This window comes from Sceloporus undulatus, chromosome 1 (assembly GCF_019175285.1).
Source record: "Sceloporus undulatus isolate JIND9_A2432 ecotype Alabama chromosome 1, SceUnd_v1.1, whole genome shotgun sequence".
NCBI lineage: Eukaryota > Metazoa > Chordata > Lepidosauria > Squamata > Phrynosomatidae > Sceloporus > Sceloporus undulatus.
The window spans coordinates 5,277,156-5,297,370 of NC_056522.1; the positions used below are offsets into that span (position 1 = coordinate 5,277,156).

The following is a 20,215-nucleotide window of genomic DNA, read 5'->3' on the forward strand; positions in this document are numbered from 1 at the left end:
TTGGATTGTACTGATTTATCTGGGTGTATTTCAGCTGGGCTTTTCGGAAAGATATCAGACTAAGAGCACTTCAGTTTCTTTGGCGGATGACCCTCGCTGAGACCTGCCCTGGGGGAGTGGAGCCCTGCCATTTATTATTTATCATTATTTATTTAGTAAAAATATTTAGATTCTCCTCTATACCAGACATAATACAAAAATTAAAAAGCATTAAACAATCCACTTGAAACATTAATTTAGAACAGTTAAAACACGTTTAAACCTCTTACACAGTAAAATCAGTTTTACCAGTTTAAACAATTTAAAGAGTAATTCAAATAGACTAAAACACATTAAACAATCTAACAAGTTAAAATAAAGCAATTTATAACCAGGTGAAACAGTTAAGGAAACGAAGAACCACATAGATACACAGATTTGGGTTACAACAACTGGCCCCAAAGGTTCTGGCAAAAAGTTGGAATGGGAATGGTACCAATGTTGGTACTAATTCAGCCTTTAAGGGGAGAATATTCTGATACAGGGGTGCTAAAGCAACCAAGACCCTTTCTCACAGTGTATTTCCTGGGACAAGAGGAGAGGGCCTTCCTAACAGATCTCATGGCATGGGCAGACATATAGTAGTTCTCTTGGACATCTCAGCACCTTCTGGACTACCTGGCAGGGCTAGGCCTTGAGGGCACAGAGTTGCAGTAGTTCAGTTCCCATCATGCAGGTTCACTTTGGAAAGTGGAATTGGAGTACTGATTGACCACTGATTTATGGCCAGGGTGAGAAAGATCGAGGAAGAAAGTACAAAGGCAGGCTTACTGTTGAACATAAAGAAAACAAAAATAATGACTGTGGAGGATCTTACCAAGTTCAATCTAGAAAATGAGGACTTAGAAATAGATAAGGAGTTCCTATACCTTGGATCAAACAGAGATCAGACTAGGGACTGCAGTGAAGAAATCAGAAGAAGACTAAGAATGGGGAGGGCAGCTATGAAAGAACTAGAAAAGGTCCTAAAGAGCACAGATACAGAACTAAACACAATAGTCAGAATTCTACAAGCAATAGTACTCTCCATCACTATGTATAGATGCAAGAGCTGGATAGTTAAGAAAATGGACAAAAAGAGAATAAATTCATTTGAGATGTGGTGCTGGAGAAGACTGCTAAGGATACTGTGGACATCAAAAAAGAACAAATAAATGGATCCTAGAACAGATCACGCCTGAAATTTCTCTGAAGGCAAAGATGACTAAATTGAGGCTGTCATACACTGGTCATATCATGAGAAGACACAATTCATTAGAAAAGACAATATTGTTTAGAAAGGTGGAGGGAAGCAGAAAGAGAAGAAGCCCATATGCTGGATGGATGGACTCGAGTATGAACCTGCAGAAACTTGAAAGAGTAGTGGAGGATAGGGTGTTTTGGAGATGCCTCATCCATAGGGTCACCATGTGTTGAGACCAACTTGAGGGTGGTTAACAACAAAAGACAATTGCAGTGAAGGATAGGAGCCAAATTTCACACCTACAGATCAGTAAGCCCTATTTGCCAGTGAAAATCCCAATCAGAAATGTTGGGATTTCCAGGTTTTGAAAGGCTTGGGGAATGGTTAAAGACAATCTGCTGTTCAAGAGAGGCAAGTCGCTCTTTTTGGGCAGATTTTCCTTTCACATATTTTTTTCTTCAGGGTGGATATGGGGCATGGAGGGGAACAAAAGGGCTTTGGGAGTCACACTGTCTCCATCTCTGGTCTATAGGATTCTGTAGGGTTCTGTCTTGTCTTCTGTGTGATTGTAACTGTTAAACAACTACAGTATGTTAAATAACATCTAAATCAGGATAGGGAAAGCACAGTCTGTGGGCCATGGCTGCTGCCACACTGTGGAATTAATGCAGTTTGACACTGCTTTAACTGTGATGGGTCCATCCTAACTACAAATCCTAGGATTGTATAGCACTGAGCCATGGCAAAGTGGTGTCAAACTGCGTTAATTCTTAAGTGTAGATGCAGCCTACATGAGGTCCCAAGACTCATAGAACCCTCCAGCCTCCCATTTTTCCCAACTCAAAACACACCCTCACCTCCTAGGGGCAATTTCACTATGTTTTGGGCTATGCCTAGGCTGTTGCAGATCCAGGAGATAAAGCTATTTCACTAGGAAGTTGATCTCTGCATCACTGCTTGGTTAAATAGTGTCTACTTTTAGGCCTAAAACGGGCCAGAGTGGTCCAAAAGCATAACAAAATAGCATCCACATACCCTAAGAAACATGATTGTAGGTGTTTTGAATGTTTTTTTTTCCTTTGCAAAATTCTCAAAGTGTGAGGGCCGTGGTAGAGGAAGATGCTCCTCTCAAAGTCTTGTAGGCATCCAAAAATCCTCTCCAACTTTTAGTAGTTACTAGTGGCCTTGATTATCCTTGGTGGATAATCTCCATTAGGAACTGGACCAGTGGATGCTAGTATCCTGGTAGCTGTGCTAGACCTCTCATTGTCTGGTTGAATCCATTGACTAAGGAATCCTTTCTAGACTGCCTGGTTGAGGTGGACTCAAGTGGCGTCATTAGAGTTGGCCTCCAGCACAGCTAACTCATGGTGTCACTAATGTTACTTATAAATTATTATTTGCATATATCACTGAATGTAATGATAACAATTGTGACAGAAACAACAAGAAAAATTAAAATTATTAAATTACAATGTCATATGCACAGCCTGAATGTATTTACATGTACATAGTTTCATGAGGTTATATGAACATTTGGTAAGATGGGATGTTTCGAAAGAGAATTTTAAAAGAATTCAATATTTTAATTTTTTTTAATTAAAATTTATTTTTTTAAAACCTGAGACCTCTCTTTTCTCTTCTCACTGAGCCTTGCCCCACTCACACCATCGCTTCAGCATTTTAAAGGAATGCAAGTGAACACCACAGCCCATTTCTGCCAAAAGGCACATGTCTGGGGAGCAGTGGTACATCTTTCACACCCCCAAGTAATAAACCTCGGTGGACTTTGGGGATCTTGTTTTGCAATGGCCTTGGCCCTTCCTGGACAAATTGTTACAGTCTGGAAGACAAGATAGAAAACTACTGCTTAATACCTTGACCTTTGGCACAGTGGTTAAACACCTGTATTGCAGCCACTCACTCAAAACCATATGGTTGCGAGTTCAAGACCAGCAAAAGGGCTCAAGCTTGACTCAGGCTTGCATCCTTCCGAGGAGGTCACTAAAATGAGTACCCAGATTGTTGGGGGCAATTAGCTTACAGTTGCAAACCGCTTAGACACTGCTTAGGCGGTATGAAGCGGTATATAAATGAAGCTTGTTTGTTTGTTTTTGTTTTGTTTGTTTGTTCAGTTCTGGTTCCTATGCTGTTTCACATCCACCTGATATCAGGAAGCATCCTTTTGGATTAGAATAGGGAGAATGCACCCTTTGAGATGCATTCCCCAAAGAAGCAAGGAAGCAAAAGACTAATTCTGAGTAACTTCAATACCAGCGTTAATACATTATACTCCTTGGAAAAGCCATCCATTTAGCAAGGTGGGGGGAGGAGTGTTCTTTGCACAAAGGAAGCTGGAGAATGGCATGTGAGAAAAAGTGAATGGCAGCATCACAGCCCATAAAACAGATGGCTCTCTTCTGGAACATAAATCACCTACAGTACTAGGAACCCAGGCAGGAAGGCAGTGGAAGCTGCCAAAGAGTGGAAGAGGAATAGGATTCTTATTCTGTATATTAAATAGATGCTAAATCAAAAGCTCATTCCAACCCATTTCCAATGATTTGTGGAAATCGGTCAAGTTTTGCTGATCCGTTTGTTTAAAAGAACCTAATTTATTGGTGAATCTGTTGGGTCAGTGACCCTCTTCTCCATAATTTAAGGCACTGGAAAAAAGCATTAAGGATGGCTTCTGCCAAGAAAGCCATGCATACCTTGCACATGGAACAACTATTGCTATACTCACACACACTCACTCACACACACATGGATGCAAAGCAAGCGATTGTCTGCCTTTGCAAAATGGTACAAAATGCAAAAGAAGACTACCAGATCTCAAAAATGATTTCACCCAATTTTTTTTATTCCAATTTCTACAGATATTTACTCAAATGCTTGCCTACCTGTGTTCACAGTGGTTGACTCTTGGGAAGGTGTCTGATTTCAGACTATGGTGGAAACAAGGTAAAGGTCTTCCCACTGGCTCCTCCTACACTTTTTCTTCCTCTCTTTCCACTGGCAAGTGAAAACTTTTCTATTCCAACAGGCTTTCAGCAATTGAAGACAATGGGCTTTTGATGGTGTGATGTTCTATGGATTTTTATCTTCGTTTTTAATGGAAGTTGAAATGGTTTTAATTCTGTGGGTTGCTATACTGCATCTTACGACAACTTATACATATATATTTTACTGAAGTTTTGCATGCATTTTACTCTGCATTGGTTTTAATATTTTGAAAACAAAAATAATGACCACAGATGATTTACATCATTTTAAAGCAGACAGTTAAAACATTGAAATTGTTCAAGATTTTCCATATATTGGTTTTGGGTTTTTTTAAACTGTAATTTTTAATTGTTTGATGTTTATTTATACTGTTGGAATCTGCTTTGATTCCTTTGGGAAAAAGCAGAATACAAATAATAATACTAATACTAATAATAATCCTAGACCAAACCCCAGTGGATACCAAGGGCCCACTGTATATAGGAAGAGACACATCTTCAAGTATTGAGGTTCCAAGCTAGTTGGGGCTTTAATTGCCAGCACTTTGAAATTTGGACCAGAATCATACTGGCAGCGAGTGCAGAATCAGAAATCCCAAATCCCAGTCCAGTGCAACATACTGAAGCTCTTTTTGGACCTGGCTCTGCCACCAGATCAACAATAGACAACATTCCCATCTCACTCCCCACGAGTATCATCTAGACTTTGCAGCATCCCTCCAGAACATGCTATTGTTGAAGTTGGGATGAAGGATGCAAAGATAATATAAACTATTAAAACTCCATTTGATTTTTTTAAAAGATAATTCAATGGGATTAGACATTGCCAGCAATTAGCTCAGATTGCACAAGGTAATGGGGTATAAACGTAAGTTGCTCTGATGTACTTAGTACATTCCTTGCAATGCTTATGGTTTAAAATGCTCCAGTGCTTCATAATAATAAAGATAACAACTCAATTCGTACGCAACCTCTTCAGGGCAGGAGCAAATGAGCTGCAAATGATAATGCAATGAAGCAACACTTTGGGCTATCACGTGCATGCCTGCAAGAGAGAGTGTGTCACCAGCCAAGCTGGCAGGTACAACAAACTACAGTTAACTAAAAACAAAAACAGACCTAACACTGGTTTTGCCTTCAAGTATTTGTTAAGTGTTCCCAATTGGCAAAGGGGTCAGAAAAGACTGCATTCTATAACCTTATTGTTTAACTTGTACACAGAAAATATCATACAAAGAGCATGCTTAGACTCGGGAAAAGGAGGAGTAAAGATAAAAGGAAAGGAACATCAACAATCTAAGATATGCAGATGACACCATACTACTAGTGGAAAACATTGTGGACTTGGGACAATTACTGTGGAAGGTCAAAGACAAAAGTGCAAAGGCAGGCATAATGCTGAACATAAGGAAAACAAAATAATGACCACAGAGAAGCTACATAAATTCAACCGAGGAAACTGAGATAGTTAAAGAGTTCCCATACTTTGGATCAAACATTGATCAGGAAGCAGACTGCAGTCAAAAAATCAGAATAATAGGAATGGGAAGGCAGCTATGAAAGAACTAGAAAAGGTACTGAAGAACTAGAGTTGTCCAAACCACTGTATTCCCCATCACCATGTATGGCTGTGAGAGCTGGACAATGAAGAAAGCAGTTAGAAAGAAAATAAACTCATCTGAGATGTGGTGCTGGAGAGAAGTGCTGAGGATATCACAAACAGCAAAAAGGCAAACAAATGTGTCCAAGAACAAATTAATATCGACCTATCTCTGGAAACAAAGATGATGAAACTAAGGCTGTTGTACTTTGGACACATTATGAGAAAGAAAAACTCATTAGAAAAGACAATAATGCTAAGAAAGGTAGAGAGAAGTTGGAAGAGAGGAAGACCACATGCTTGATAGATAGACTCTACTAGGGAGGTCACGGGCCTGAATCTACAAGACCTAAGCAGAGCAGTGGAAGATAGGGGGTCTTGGAGATGTCTCATCCACAGGGTCACCATGAGTTGGGATTGACCCAAAGATGGTTAACAAGAACAAATTTGCTGTGTGTCCCTCTTGCCAATGCTTTGGTTTAAATATCACCTTCTCCTAAGGAAAGGGTACAGGAAATAGGCCGTAATTGAGACCTCTATGGCCATTCATGGATACTACCAGAGACACAATAATGCAGCTCTGAGGACAAATTCTCATGACTGCTGTTTCAAGGCCATTGGTATCCCATGTGATGAGGAGCATCCCATGAAACATAAACAAAAACGAAGACACATTTCAAGGTCTTGGGGAAAGCTCAATGTGATTTGATCTGTGGATATTGTTAAGGCCTTTTTCATATTATCTCTTGAAATCAAAACTGCAGAGATTTTTGAAAAAGGAACTCTAAGACCATTTCCCAGGAAGTCTTGAACAGAGTGTCACAAGGTTCTGTTTTGGGGCTGTCACCCTTCAACATTTTAACAAAGATTTAGATGATGAGGTCTGAGTAGGGGCATCACTAGGAGGGTGGAGGGGTGGTGGCAGACTGCATCAAGTGACATTGAAAAGAGATGTGACACCTGGTTGGACCCTCCTCCCCCTTCCCAGCTGCTCCAAGATGCCTGGGATGGAGGAGGAGGAGGAACGCTTAGGCACCCTTGCAAGCTGCTCTGTCCCGGGCTTCCTCTTCAGGGAAAAAGCCCAGATGGAGCAGTCTGCATGGGCACATGTGTGCTCCTCCTGCCTCTCCATCCAGCTCTTTTTCCTTCCCCTGGAGAGGAAGTCTGAGATGGAGCATGCATGTTCCTCCTCATCCTGGGCTTCTTCACCAGGGAAAAAGCCTGGGACAGAGCAGTTAGTAAGGGTATGTTTGTACTCCTCCTACTCTGGGCATGGGCTTTCTCTCTGGACAAAGTACCCTCTTTCCTTGCCTCATGCTGACTACTCACTTTGCATGGGGCAGAGAGGCGGGCATGTGTGAGCTTTTGGCCCTGCCCCATGGAAGACCCTTCCCATACCAGGTGGTACCCCAGGCTGTTTGTTCCCAATAATTCTACCTCTAGCTCTCTCAAATACACCTAACCTCCTGTGTTATATCTTATACTGTACATGTTATACTCTATAGGTTATACTCTGTACTCCATAGGTATATTCCCCGGCCTCAAAATTGGCAACCAAAATAAGCCTGACCTGTAACTACTCTCACCACCCCACCAGAATTAGATCTCATCTTGCTACCACCTAGAACAGAGCATAAACTCCTGTTGTCAGGACTTTCTCCAGAGCACTGGATTTAAAAAGAAAGATGGCTGGAGGCAGAGTCTTTTGGACTGTGACACCTTGGCTTTGGATATTCCTTCCCAAGAAGCCTGCCTGACAAAGTCTTAGAACCTAATGGCTTAGGACCAAAGGAAAAAAACAAACTAAAGTAGGGAGAGTTCATTCACATGAATGCTACAAAGGGAGCTACGTTTTTTGGAGGAAGGGTAGAAGAAAGTGAGCCTTACCTTTGTACCTCTTTATTTTTCCACATAGAAGCAGACTGAGCCTTTGGCACCCGTTCAATAAAATTGACCAGTTCCTCCATAAGTAGCCTGTGAATAGCAATATCAACAGAAAGTTCAGATTTTAACCAGAGGATCTGACAGCTGGTTGTAATAATGCCTTAGGATGAGCATCAGAAAGCTATTACATTATTCAGTCAGTAGAACCAAGTGGTTTTCAGGTTTGAGTGGGTGTTCAAGTTTGACTGGCCCCTTGTTTTAAAAATTCTTAGCAGTTCAAAAAGAAGGCTATATAATAACAATGAGGAGGAGGAAGAGGAGGGGTAGGGCAGTAACCTGATATTTTCTTCTAATGAAAAGAAGAAGAAAGAGAAAAAATGGAAAAAATGTGGACAGTGTCAAATTGTTTCACTATAAGATAGTCAATAAGGAAAAGAGATCTGGACTGGTACTGACAAGGAGGAAGTTTGGATCAATGTCTAAGAAAGTATGAATGTGGGAGAAAATGATGTTGAGGGAGAGGAAAGCATGAAGGTTGAAGGTTTAGGAATGAAGACTAAAAGAAGGTTACAGAAGGTTAAGATGGAGAAAAAAAGAAATGAAGTGATAAGAAGTGTGCAAGTGGAGTGTTAGGGAAGAGAATTTAGAGTGAAAGTTTTAATAATATGAGAAAACATATTTTGGAATTGATTGTGGATAAATGTGGGTATTATATGTATTTGAATTTCCCCAACATGCCAGCTTTCTATAGGTTGGGATGATGTTTTCCCTTAGTGAATATTCAAATAGCTGGTAGCAAACTCAACAGAAGACATTAGTACGTTGTGCTTGAATGAAAAGAAATTATGGTTTGAGGATGTATTAACAGAGCAGTCATTTCTATGCTATATGAAATAATAATAGTTAGACTTCATTCTGTACTAGTCAGATCTTATCTGAACTTCTGTGCCCAGTTCTTGGTTATATACTTTAAGATGGCTGAAGACCAGGCATGGGAACTGTGTGGCTCTCCAGATGTTGTTGGACTGCAAGTCCCAGGAGTCCTAGTCTGCATAACCAATGGTGACAAAATGTGGGGAATCCAAATTCAACAATGCTTGGAGAGCCACACGTCTTTATCCTTGATGTAGACAAACAGGTTCAGAGGAGGGCAATATAGGGCCATTGTAATGGAGAACAAGATATATAAAGAACAGTTGAAATAAATGGGAATGTTTAGGACAGAGAAAGGAAAACTTACGGGGAGCATGGTATTCAAAGATCTGGAGGGGCTGTCCCATAGAAAAGCTAGCATGGTTTGGAAGTTACTTTTTTGGATTACAACTCCCAAAATTCTCCAACTACTATGGTCACTAGCTATGTGAGCCAGAGGATTCTGGAGTATAACCCCCAAAGTAACTTTTCCAAGATTTGACTGCAGATGGCTGCCACTTAAGATAGGATTAGGCAAGAACAGATAAAACTGGGGGGCTACTGACTCACACACACTCAGCCCCAGAAAATGCTGTGATAAGGCCACCTTAGGGTTGTCATAAGTGAGGAACAACTTGAAGGCACACAACAACAAAGTTGGATAAATTTGGTCTGAACACTAGTGGAAATGTCTAAATGGAAAAAGGAGTTCAACAAAGGAATAAATTATCTCTCTCACTCGAGGTCATATAGAGATGCTCTGTTGCTTGTGACAAGCACATGGTTTGGACTAGAGCTGCATCTACACTGCAGAATTAATGCAGTTTGACACTGCTTTAACTGCCATGATACAATGCTATAGAAGTATAGGATTTGTAGTTTTCTGACATAATTAGCCTTCTCTGTCAGAGAGCTCTGAATCCCAGGATCCCACAGTACTGAGTCATGGCAGTTAAAGTGGTGTCAAACTGCATTAATTCTGCAGTGTGGCAGCAGCCTAGATGGCCAACATAGCACCCTCCAACTCTGTAATGCTTCATGCTCTTCAGCCACAAGCTGAAATAGTGCAGCCAAAAGTAGTGTAACCAAAGTCTTCCCATTCAGCCATGAAGCTGTGGTGCTTGGAAGTCCGCAGAATTAAGATACCATCATCATTGGAGAAGGTACTTGCAGGAGACTATAGCACCAAGTCTGAGGCATCCAAGGGGGTTCTCTTGGGTGCCTCAGACTTGGTGCTTTAAACTTTTGCAAGCACCTTCTTCCAATGATACATCACTCAGTATGAAATTGCTAAAGATGCACACTTGGGCAAATTCACAGCAGTGGGGAAACATGGAGTTAAAATGAACAAACGCACATGGAGAGGCTGTTGATAATCTCCTTGGCTCACTTTCAACTCTGTCTTAAAAGCCTCCCAAGAACATTAGAAGCAATGATCCTCTTCTCATGTCAACCTTTCCACCTCTTACTTACACACACACACGCATGCACCTTCCTTTAGCAGTGGATGAAAAGTGACTAGTTAATTGACACTAAGTGGATTTTTTTCACCTGCCAATTTGAACTGTGGGCTCCGTGGCATATACCATTCCAGTGAATCCAGTGTGTTCTGTGATGTAGGGCAACGCCATCATGCAGTGGTAATTGGAGATCAAGATTACATCCACTGTAGACAGGTCTAAAAGTTCCATCTGAAAATGGGAGCAAAGATCATTGGACACTGTTTGGAAATACTTGTTTAATTTACTAGTATCCTGACTATCCTGCAGTCAAATTAATATCCTGACTATCCTGCAGTCAGATCAAGACAGCATAGATTGCTTTTGTTTCTCAGTTTACTAATTTGAAGTTACAAATGTTGTATTACACATTAATTACATAATATGCAATTAGTAAATACAACCAAATAGTTAGATAATAATTACAAGCTGAGCCAGTATAGCACAGTTGCCTGAGTGTTGGAAACCAGGGTTAAAATTCCCATTCAGCCATGGAAACCTACTGGGTGATTTTGAGTAGCTCAAACTCTCTCAGCCTCAGAAGAAGGCAATGGCAACCCCCTGTCCCAGAAGAAATCTTGACAAGAAAACTCTGTGACAGGTTCACCTAAGGGTTGTCATAAGTGAATTGAATGTACACAACAACAACAATTATGAGTTGCGAGTTACATTTATATTTTCTAGCTTAGTCTATCCCAACTTTCTTTAGCAAGATCAAATATATGGCTCTCCTCCTCTCCAATTCATCCTCTCAAGAACCCTGAGAAGTAGGTCAGGCTGAGAATAACTGGCTCGGGTTCTTCATTTGAATTGTACTTGTTTAGTGTATTTGTGTGTTGGCCAGTCACAAACAAGCAGATACACCTGTGCCTCCAAGACACTAGCAAGCTAAAATTTAACATGAGGGGTGAGCAAAAGAAACTTAGGAGACCGTGATGAAATATGAGAAAATTATTATTATTTACACTCTACCTCCTGAGTTTGAACAGATCACCAGGGCCATCCAGTACAACCCCATTCTGCTGTGCAAGAAGACACAATCCAAGCACTTCCAACAGATGGGACATCCAGTATTTGTTTTAAAATCTTCAAATACGGGAGACTCTACCACACTCTGAGGTAACATATTCCACTGCTGAACAACTCTTACCATCAAGTTCTTCCTAATGTTTACGTGGAATCTCTGTTTCTGTAGTTGGAGTCCATTGCTTCATATCCTAGCCTCTGGGGCAGCAGAAAACAAGCTTGCTCCATCCTCACTATGACATCCCTTCAAATATTTAAACATAGCTATTCTGTCACCTCTTAACCTTCTCAGCTGTAAGATATGCATCAGTAATGCTGATCTTACAGCAGTGATGTGTGTCAGGATTAAATAAGGTTGCTAGACTGAAAATTGGAGATGGTTCCTTTACCTTTAATGGTTGCATAGAAGATGGAATTTCAGAAGGTGTCTGTGATCATGAAACCAGGCAACAAGCGACAACTGCTGAAACCTCCTTTTCTGCCTAATCATTAAAAGAATAGGAGCACTCTCCAGTTTTCACATTGGCAACCCAAACTCTGGTAGAGAGATGGTGTATCTCTTTGTATCAGCTGACACAGCACATGATCTGGAGGGTCAGTGGTCCTGATGTCCTCACAATGGCCTTCCCCATGAGAAAACGGAGAGATGAAGCAAGGTTGTTTTCTGTTGCTCCAGGGACTTGAACATGAAGCAGTGGATTCAAATTACAAGAGATTCCGTGTAAACCTTATTTAAAAACTTCATGACTGCAGGAGTTGCTTGACAGTAGACTGGAATGACAAGTGGCCATCCAGTCTCAGTCTAAGAACCTCCAGGGTCCTCCACCTCTGGAGGCAATCTGTTGCATTGGCCAATGCCAATTTCCATCTGGAAGTTACCCCTAAGGTAAGACCCCTTTGTTAATTTGAACCCACTGGGTCAGCCCTGCCCTTTGAAGCATCCCTTCCCCAACCTGGTAGGATCTGACAGATTGGAAAAAGACTTTTGTATCCCATTACAGGAACTGTAATTAGAAATATTTACTGGTAAGGCTATGACCTTGGTGAGGTCAATCTGGAAATTTTAGCATGAAACCTAACCACTAACTCAGTTATTATGGAGCAGCTAATGGGATTAGTTTTGAAATGGAAAAATTATCTGCTCACAAGGCTCAGCCCATTGATTTGAGCATAGCAGCAGAGAAATTGGTCAACAGGGCTATGCTAAAACCTAATGACTCTCAGTGACCAGTTTTAACATCAAGGGCTCTTTTGATTTGGGGAGTTGACATGCATCCCTAAGAATGTGCTGAATTTTGTATCCTTAAGAAAAAAGTGAAATGACAAGAAATGGGGAAGGATACTGTGATGATGATGATGATGACACTCATATTAAGCAGACTTTTTGCTCTTTTTCATTAACAGTGAAATTTACAGCCACAATACAGTAGTGACTAACAACGTAGATATAGTAGATATAGATATAATAGATCTGTCATCCATATCCATGGATTCAACCACCCACAGCTTGAAAATATTCAAATATATATGCAAATTCCAAAAAGTAACCCTTTTTATTTTATACAAGGGCTACCATTTGACTATGCCATTGTATTTTGTGGAACTTGAGCCTCCACAGAATTTGGTATCCATGGAGGTTCTTGGAACCAAATCCCAGCAGATGCTTGGGGCCTATGGTATCTTTAAAAAGATTGGACATACATTCTTGAAGAAACAACAGTTCCACAACATTTTACTGCAACACTTCCACGGGATGTCAGACCATTTCCAGGCACAATTCGGTACTGGTTATGACTTATAAAGCCCCATATGGCTTAGGCTCATTAAAATGTTTTCAAAGTCTATTCAAAGACTTTAAACCCTTTCTTACTCTTTAGAGGATAATTCTTTGGAGGATCATTTCATTCAGTCACCTATTACAACACAGAAAGGTGAAAGCAAGTTGTGGGGGGAAAACTTGTACACAATAGAGCGATTCTGAAGTCATTTTTGGATTAAGAAGGCCAAAATCCTATAAAACCAGCATATATTTTAAAAAGTTTTCACGACCCTCAGTTTTGCAGACCTGTGTAATATGTAAGCTGCTCTGTGTTCCAGTATTGGGGAAAAGTGAAGTAAATAAATAAAATAAATACATAAGCAATAAGACCCAGATCTATTTCAATTGCCAACGCCCTGATACATATACAGAAGTTGCTTTTTTTTTGGGGGGGGACTAACCCTGGGTTCTGAAGTAGGAATCATGCAGACCTCCAGATGCTGTACATAGACTACAACTCCCAGCATTCCTCAACATTAGTTATGTGCTGGCTAAGGCTGCTGGGACCTGCAATCCAACAATATTTGAAAGACTGTGTGATTCTACTCCCCTCTCCAGTTCAAATATTAGAAAAATATAAAGGGAAATTGGGTGTCTCTGGAGAGACATGCAGCAACTTAGAACTACAAAAGAAGAAAGTTACTGAAAAATGGCAAAAATGAATAGAGTACCTGGACCCATGTTTTTCCCCCAAAGCTAGTAATTTATTGATTCATTTGATTTATATTCTGTCTCTCTCCCAAGAATGAGACTCAAGTATAGCACAGTGCTTAAGAAGATGATTTCCAGGAAAAAGTTCCCTTTCAAATATTACCTCCTTGCTGAACTCACATGTGTTGACAAAAATAACTCATTCCCTCAGACCACTGGTCCATCTAGCCAAGGATGTGCAACTCTGGTGGCCAGGGCTAATTTTCTGCCCCCTTGACCCTTTCTTGGGATTGCATGGACCTTCAAAAATGTTAAAATATTGGGGGAGGGACCCATAACTGGATGTGGCAGGACAACAACTTCCAATTGTGAGGAATAGGGTATTTTTCATGTTAAACACCGCAGGGAAACCCTGAAATCTATTTTAAAAGTGAGCTACCATCTTGCAAGGGTTCAGGAGATAATTCACATTTTTAGCAAAAAAGGGCAGTTTGGTTTGTATGTGGGGCCACATACAGCCCCAAAGATGTGCTTTGACTACTTCAAGCTAGCCCCACAGTATCTGCTTTCTAACAGTAAGAGAATCAAAGGCTAATTAGTGGCTATGTTTGCACAGAAAGATAAGCCAGGATTCTACAGAATGTTGGTTTATTGTCATCACACAACATCCTTATAGCACCCAGCTGGCTTCCAGTTTGTTCCTCTCTGACCAGTATGACTACTAAACAAATCAGGGAAAGTGTTTCTTGTGGGGAAGCATGCAGAACCAGAACTTAGGATCTTGGCTTGTTGCTGTCTCACTCCCCCACCTTATATGTTATGATTACAAACCAAAGCTTATGTGTGGTTTTTGAATCCTGCCTTGTTTGGGAACAAGATGCCAGCATTCTCAGTCTCAATGACATGTAAGCCCTGGTTTAAGCATTTGTAAACATTTAAAAAACAAGCTAATACTTGATTTGTAATCCTGGCTTGTAAGAGGAGTGGCCATTTACATGTAACTTAACTACACAATAGACAATGATGCAGGCCATTAAACATGATAATGCATAACATTAGAGCAGGGATGTAGCTGAGAAGGGAGCAAACTGAGGAGGACATTACGCCCCAATAAGAAGTCCATTCCCATCCCATGAAAATTTCCTTCAGTTTCCACATTTCTAGTACTGCAGTAACTTAAAACTTCAGCTGAGCATTTAGAAGAGCAGTTTAGGCATCCAAAGAAAAGGGTCAGGCAGGATTACTAAAGGAATGAGAACACAGCAAATATTTAAGTTTTAGGTGTGAACAATTTTCAATGTCTGCACCTTCTGCAGTTTACTCTCAAAGGGGCTTCACGATCCCTTTGAGATATACCTGTATTTGAAACAAGAAGTATGAACATGTTTTAGTCAAGGGAGAAAACAGGTACCACAACCTATTTAAGGCCAAAGTGATGCTCCTGGAGGCTTCCAGGTGTGGTTATTTATCTTCTTTTGGGTGCACTGGAAAAAATACAGGGAATCTGGACCAGTTCAGAACAGCCTTGGGCGTGACATACCTCTCCAGGGTCACACTGTCTAATTCTGGTCTAGCCCAGTGGTTCTCAAACTATGGGGCAGGACCCCCAGGGAGGCACAAGAGCTGCTGAAGGGAGGCATGAGACTTTGAGGTTCTGATCCCTCTTCCCCCTTTTCCCAAACCTCTTCTGTCCTGAAGGGGAAGAGAAAGGCAGGGAGGGTGCTTGGGGCGTCTGCTTAAGGGAGGGGAGCTATTTCCTTATTAAAAATATGAATATACAGGTGGTCCTTGGTATCTGCTGGGGTTTGGTTATCACAGAATCATAGAGTTGGAAGAGACCACAAGGGCCATCCAGTCCAACCCCCTGCCATGCAGGAACTCTCAATCAAAGCATCCCTGACAGATGGCCATCCAGCCTCTGCTTAAAGGCCTCCAAAGAAGGAGACCACCACAGTCCGGGGAGTGTGTTCCACTGTCGAACAGCCCTTACTGTCCAACTGTCCTCCTAATGCTGAGGTGGAATCTCTTTTCTTGGAGCTTGCATCCATTGTTCCTGGTCCTAGTCTCTGGAGCAGCAGAAAACAAGCTTGCTCCCTCCTCAATATGACATCCCTTCAAGTATTTAAACAGGGCTATCATATCACCTCTTAACCTTCTTTACTCCAGGCTAAACATCCCCAGTTCCCTAAGTCGTTCCTCATAGGACATGGTTTCCAGACCCTTCACCATTTTAGTCGCCCTCCTTTGGACACACTCCAGTTTCTCAATGTCCTTTTTGAATTGTGGTGCCCAGAACTGGACACAGTATTCCAGGTGGGGCTTGACCAAAGCAGAATAGAGTGGCACTATTACTTCCCTTGATCTAGACACTATACTTTTATTGATACTTTTATTGATTCCAGGATCCCCCATGGATATCAAGATCCGTGGATGGTCAAGTTCCGTTAAACACAGTGGCATAGTAAAATAGCGCTCCCTATATAAAATTGCAATATCAAGATTTGCTTTTTGGAACTTAATTTTTTTCTGAATATTTTCAATCCATGGATGATTGAATCTATAAATAAAGAATCTCTGGATATGGAGGATTAACCGTATATGAATGTGTGCACAAAAATACACACACAAAACAAGCAATATATTTTTTATTCATATACTATGTTGAACAGAGGTGTTTGACCTCCACATGTAGATGTATGAGGGGTCATGAAAGTAAAAAGTTTGAGAACCACTGGTTTAGCTTAATATTGTTTGCTCTGGCTGGTAGCTGTTCTCCAGGATCTGAGATAGTCTTTTCTGATCATGTGGTACCTGGACTGAAACTGGATCTTCTGTATGCCATAGTTTGAGCCACTGCTCTAGAGCATCAGTTGACCCAGGGAAAGACCACTCTCTCTCAGCCTTGGCATCATCCAAATCCGTACTGAGGGCATAAGTCAACAGTTCCACCTTGAAAGGTTGTTACTGTGAATACTGCCAGGGCAATAAATGCAAAGGACTTTGAGTCCTGCAGAAAATCACTGTATAAAATGCTGAGTAAAATAATTCTGTCCTGATGTAAACAGACCCTGCAAGCTGTTATTTCTCTCTTATGAGGCTTGAAATGAAATAAAAGGCTCCAAAAATACTAAGAAAAAGTCACTGCTTGCAATTCCTCCTTCTCTTAAATTGAAACAGGAGCCGTAAGTGGCTTGAGAAATGGATCGGAAAGTCATCCAACGATGCTGTTATTTCATCGTATCCTCCTGTGAAATGTTAATTTTCTCTCAAGCGAGACAGATGGCCTGGGACTCTGCTGACTGCAAGGCCCCACCAAGGGAACGAAGAATTGGAGAGCAGCAGGACAATACCCCTCCTGTATCACATTACGTTGCCAGCCAGGTGCTGAAGGCTCCACTGCTTGCTACTAGCCGAAATATTTGACATTATGACTCCCTGGAAGACTCACCTCCGGCAAGCAAAACTCAGGAACAGAATCCACAAAGGCACGTCCAGAACAATCTTTCAGCTCCTGAGAAATGAGGAAAAGTTTATATGTAAGTGCATATCTTCCATCATTTCACTGATGAAATGGCACTTTGATTGTGTCTTTCTGCATGGCAGGGGGTTAGACTGGATGCCCTTGGGGACTCTTCCAACTCTAGGATTCTAATTCTAATTCAGAACACAGACTGCAATAGAAGCCACACTTCCTAAAGCTGGCATGTTACCTTTATATTTATTTCCTGATTTTCAAATCACTTTTAATCCTTAGCATTTCTAGATTTACTTCCTGATTCTTAAAATACTTTCTCCTCAATCTGAATCTCAGGATCATATATATGTGGTGTGTGTGTGTGTGTGTGTGTGTGTGTGTGTGTGTGTGTGTGTGTATGTAGAGTGATAAACAGACAGATGTGTCACGTTATTTTCTGATTTATAGTGACCCTAAGACCCTAACATAGAGTTTTCTTGGTCAGATTTGTTCAGTGGAGGTTTGCCATTTCCATTTTGGGAGAAAGGCAGGATACAAACCCAATGAATAAATAAATAATAAATGCACAATACAGTGTGCCCACGCTGTACGTGGGCACGTCATACAGTTTCCAGCCTACCCAGGGGGGAAAGCAATAAGATTGTGGCTATAGAATCAAACTATCAATAACATTAAAAAAACATTTAAAGTTTACAATTAAATATAATAAAAAGCAGTATAGAAACTATACAACATTCTACTGAACATCCAGTTTCAAAAACATTTAAAAAACATGCTGTTCTAAAAAGAGAACCAAATATTCATAGGATAGAATCTTAGAATCTTACAGCAGGAAGGAACCCCAAGGACCATCTAGTTCAGTAACGGCGAACCGTTTAGGGACTGAGTGCCCAACATCAAATGCGTGTGCCTGTTCTCCCTCTTCCCTTGCCTACCTGTCTCTCCATGTGTCCTCCAAAATGGCTTTATGTGCCAGAGAGAGCATGTGTGCCATAGGTTTGCCACCACAGATCTAGTTCAACCCCCTGCCATGCAGGAAGACACTGCTGAAGCACCCTGGTGTCCATTCACCAACAAAAGTCCATGCCACAGCTCTAAGGAGATTATCACACTAGGGCCAATTCCATAACAATCGCACCATTGGAAGATAATGGAAGCATAGCGCTACAGCAATCTATAGTTCTGCAGTTGTGCAATCACGCTATAACAATGAAATAAAAACACAGTGACGTTGTGCATACCGAACCCAATCACATTGCTGTATCGTTATGACTGGATTTTTTGTGCATGCACCCTTACTGCGCTACTGCACATGTGTGGAAAATGTGGTTCCATCTCAAACACAACAAAATAAAATTTCTATATTTAAGAACATGATATGCATCCAGTTCAAATAAAATAGTATATCTCAAAATAAGACAGAAATCTACTCTGAAAACGATTCTAGCAATGAGAGCAAACTGCCTGTGGCGAAGTCCAGTCTGGGAAAAGCTCTTCAATAGTGCAAATGCATCGTTGTTAGTTTCCGCACCTTCACAATAGTTTGAATGATGTGCTAATGGCAAACCATTCATGGGTTTTTTTCTTTAAAGAGTAGATACAGGCCGGTTCCAGGTTATTCAAGAGAAGTACTGGATGAGTGCAACATCATGTGAAAATCTTCGCCCAATTGCGCTATAATGCCAGGAGCATTCTGTTTTTCTCCTGTTTTATAACCCCATGTGATAGGACGTTCTTCCTAACATTTAGGTGGAATCTTTTCTCCTCTAATTGGCATCCACTGGTTCATATTCTAGTCTTTGGAGCAGCAGGAGACAAGGTTGATCCATCTGCTATATGATGTCTCTTCAGAAATTTGAAGATAGCTGTCATGTCACCTCTAAACCTTCTCCAAGCTAAACTTATCCACCTTCCTAAGTCAATCTTCATATTCACTCCTGAAACCCTTTATTTCCAGTTTTTGGCAGTGTGCAACCAAAATTTAGTGAGGCAGTGGTGAAAAAAGTGATGCTTTCAATTTAAAAGAGCCATTTTCCTCTACCCCATTTTTTTCTTTTAGAAAAAAGGAGCGTGAATCTACTGAATCCACACTTACAAGAGTGTGAATAAACAAGAATATTCAAAGGAAAAACAACACTTTTAAAGAGAACATGCTTCTATTTTTATTTTTTTTGCTACTGTCCACCAAATTTTGGTGGCACATTCAAGGACAAGGGAAATAGAGTGTGTGTGTGTGTGTGATGGGGGGGCCTGCAAAAACAGACAGAAAGTAGCAAAGACCGCTACGCTTTAAACGTTACACCATGGTAATCTTTTCCATTTCCTTAAAGTGCAGCAAGTTGGATATGCAAACACGCTCGACCTGTTGTTGTTGTTGTGTCTTCAAGTTATTCCCAAAATTCGGCAAGCCCAAGGCAAATCATCATCATCATCATCATCTTTTCTTGGTAAGATTTGGTTTGCCATTGTTGTCCCCTGAGGCTGAGAGAGTGTGACTTATCCAAGGTCACCCAATGGGTTTTCATGGTCCATCTGTTCCCCACCACGACGCCACACTGGCTCTGAAAACTAAGGCTGGAATGCAAATCATTCCTTGTATCACTGCTGCGTGCAAGAAAGAACAGTTTAAAACATATTCTCCCTGCTGTGCAATAGAAGAGCACTTTCCCACAATTTTTTGCACTTCAGCATTTTTCTCAATGTGGTTCTGCGATTCTATCCCTTCCCCAACAACAGTGTACTTTCCTCAAAACACACTGCCCCCTCCCCACAAAATGTGGAGGGGGTATAAACACCCCACACTTTTTGCAAAAATGTGGGGTGGGGTTGAAAAACAAGGTCCAGAATTATAAGAAATCTCCGACTGTCTGTATTGTGGATGGAGTATCCCAATGTATCAATACATCCTTTCTTGTCGAGGAGGGGGAAATTTGCAATGATTTTTTTCTGAGATGAAAGTAGTGACTTGGAGAGATGGCAATGGCTGTAATAAAGGCTCAAAGCAGAAGAAACCTGCCCTATCCTTTCCTGCAGCATTTTCACACTGCAGAAAGGTAAAATACATTATTATCACCATCTTTTCCCTCGGGGCTGGACTGCCCTCCCCACTTAGCCCAGGACCT

At 41.0% G+C, this 20,215-nt stretch overlaps 1 protein-coding gene across 1 annotated transcript in view; it reads right to left on the reverse strand.

The window, feature by feature from the left end:
• INTS9 (integrator complex subunit 9) overlaps positions 1–20,215 on the reverse strand; it is a 102,262-nt gene that overhangs the window by 58,421 nt on the left and 23,626 nt on the right. The window contains exons 4-6 of the mRNA XM_042446461.1: positions 17,067–17,129; positions 10,175–10,314; positions 7,715–7,801 (exon numbers count right to left, since the gene is read on the reverse strand). Coding sequence (XP_042302395.1) covers positions 7,715–7,801; positions 10,175–10,314; positions 17,067–17,129 — 290 coding nt within the window. The remainder of the gene's footprint in view (positions 1–7,714; positions 7,802–10,174; positions 10,315–17,066; positions 17,130–20,215) is intronic.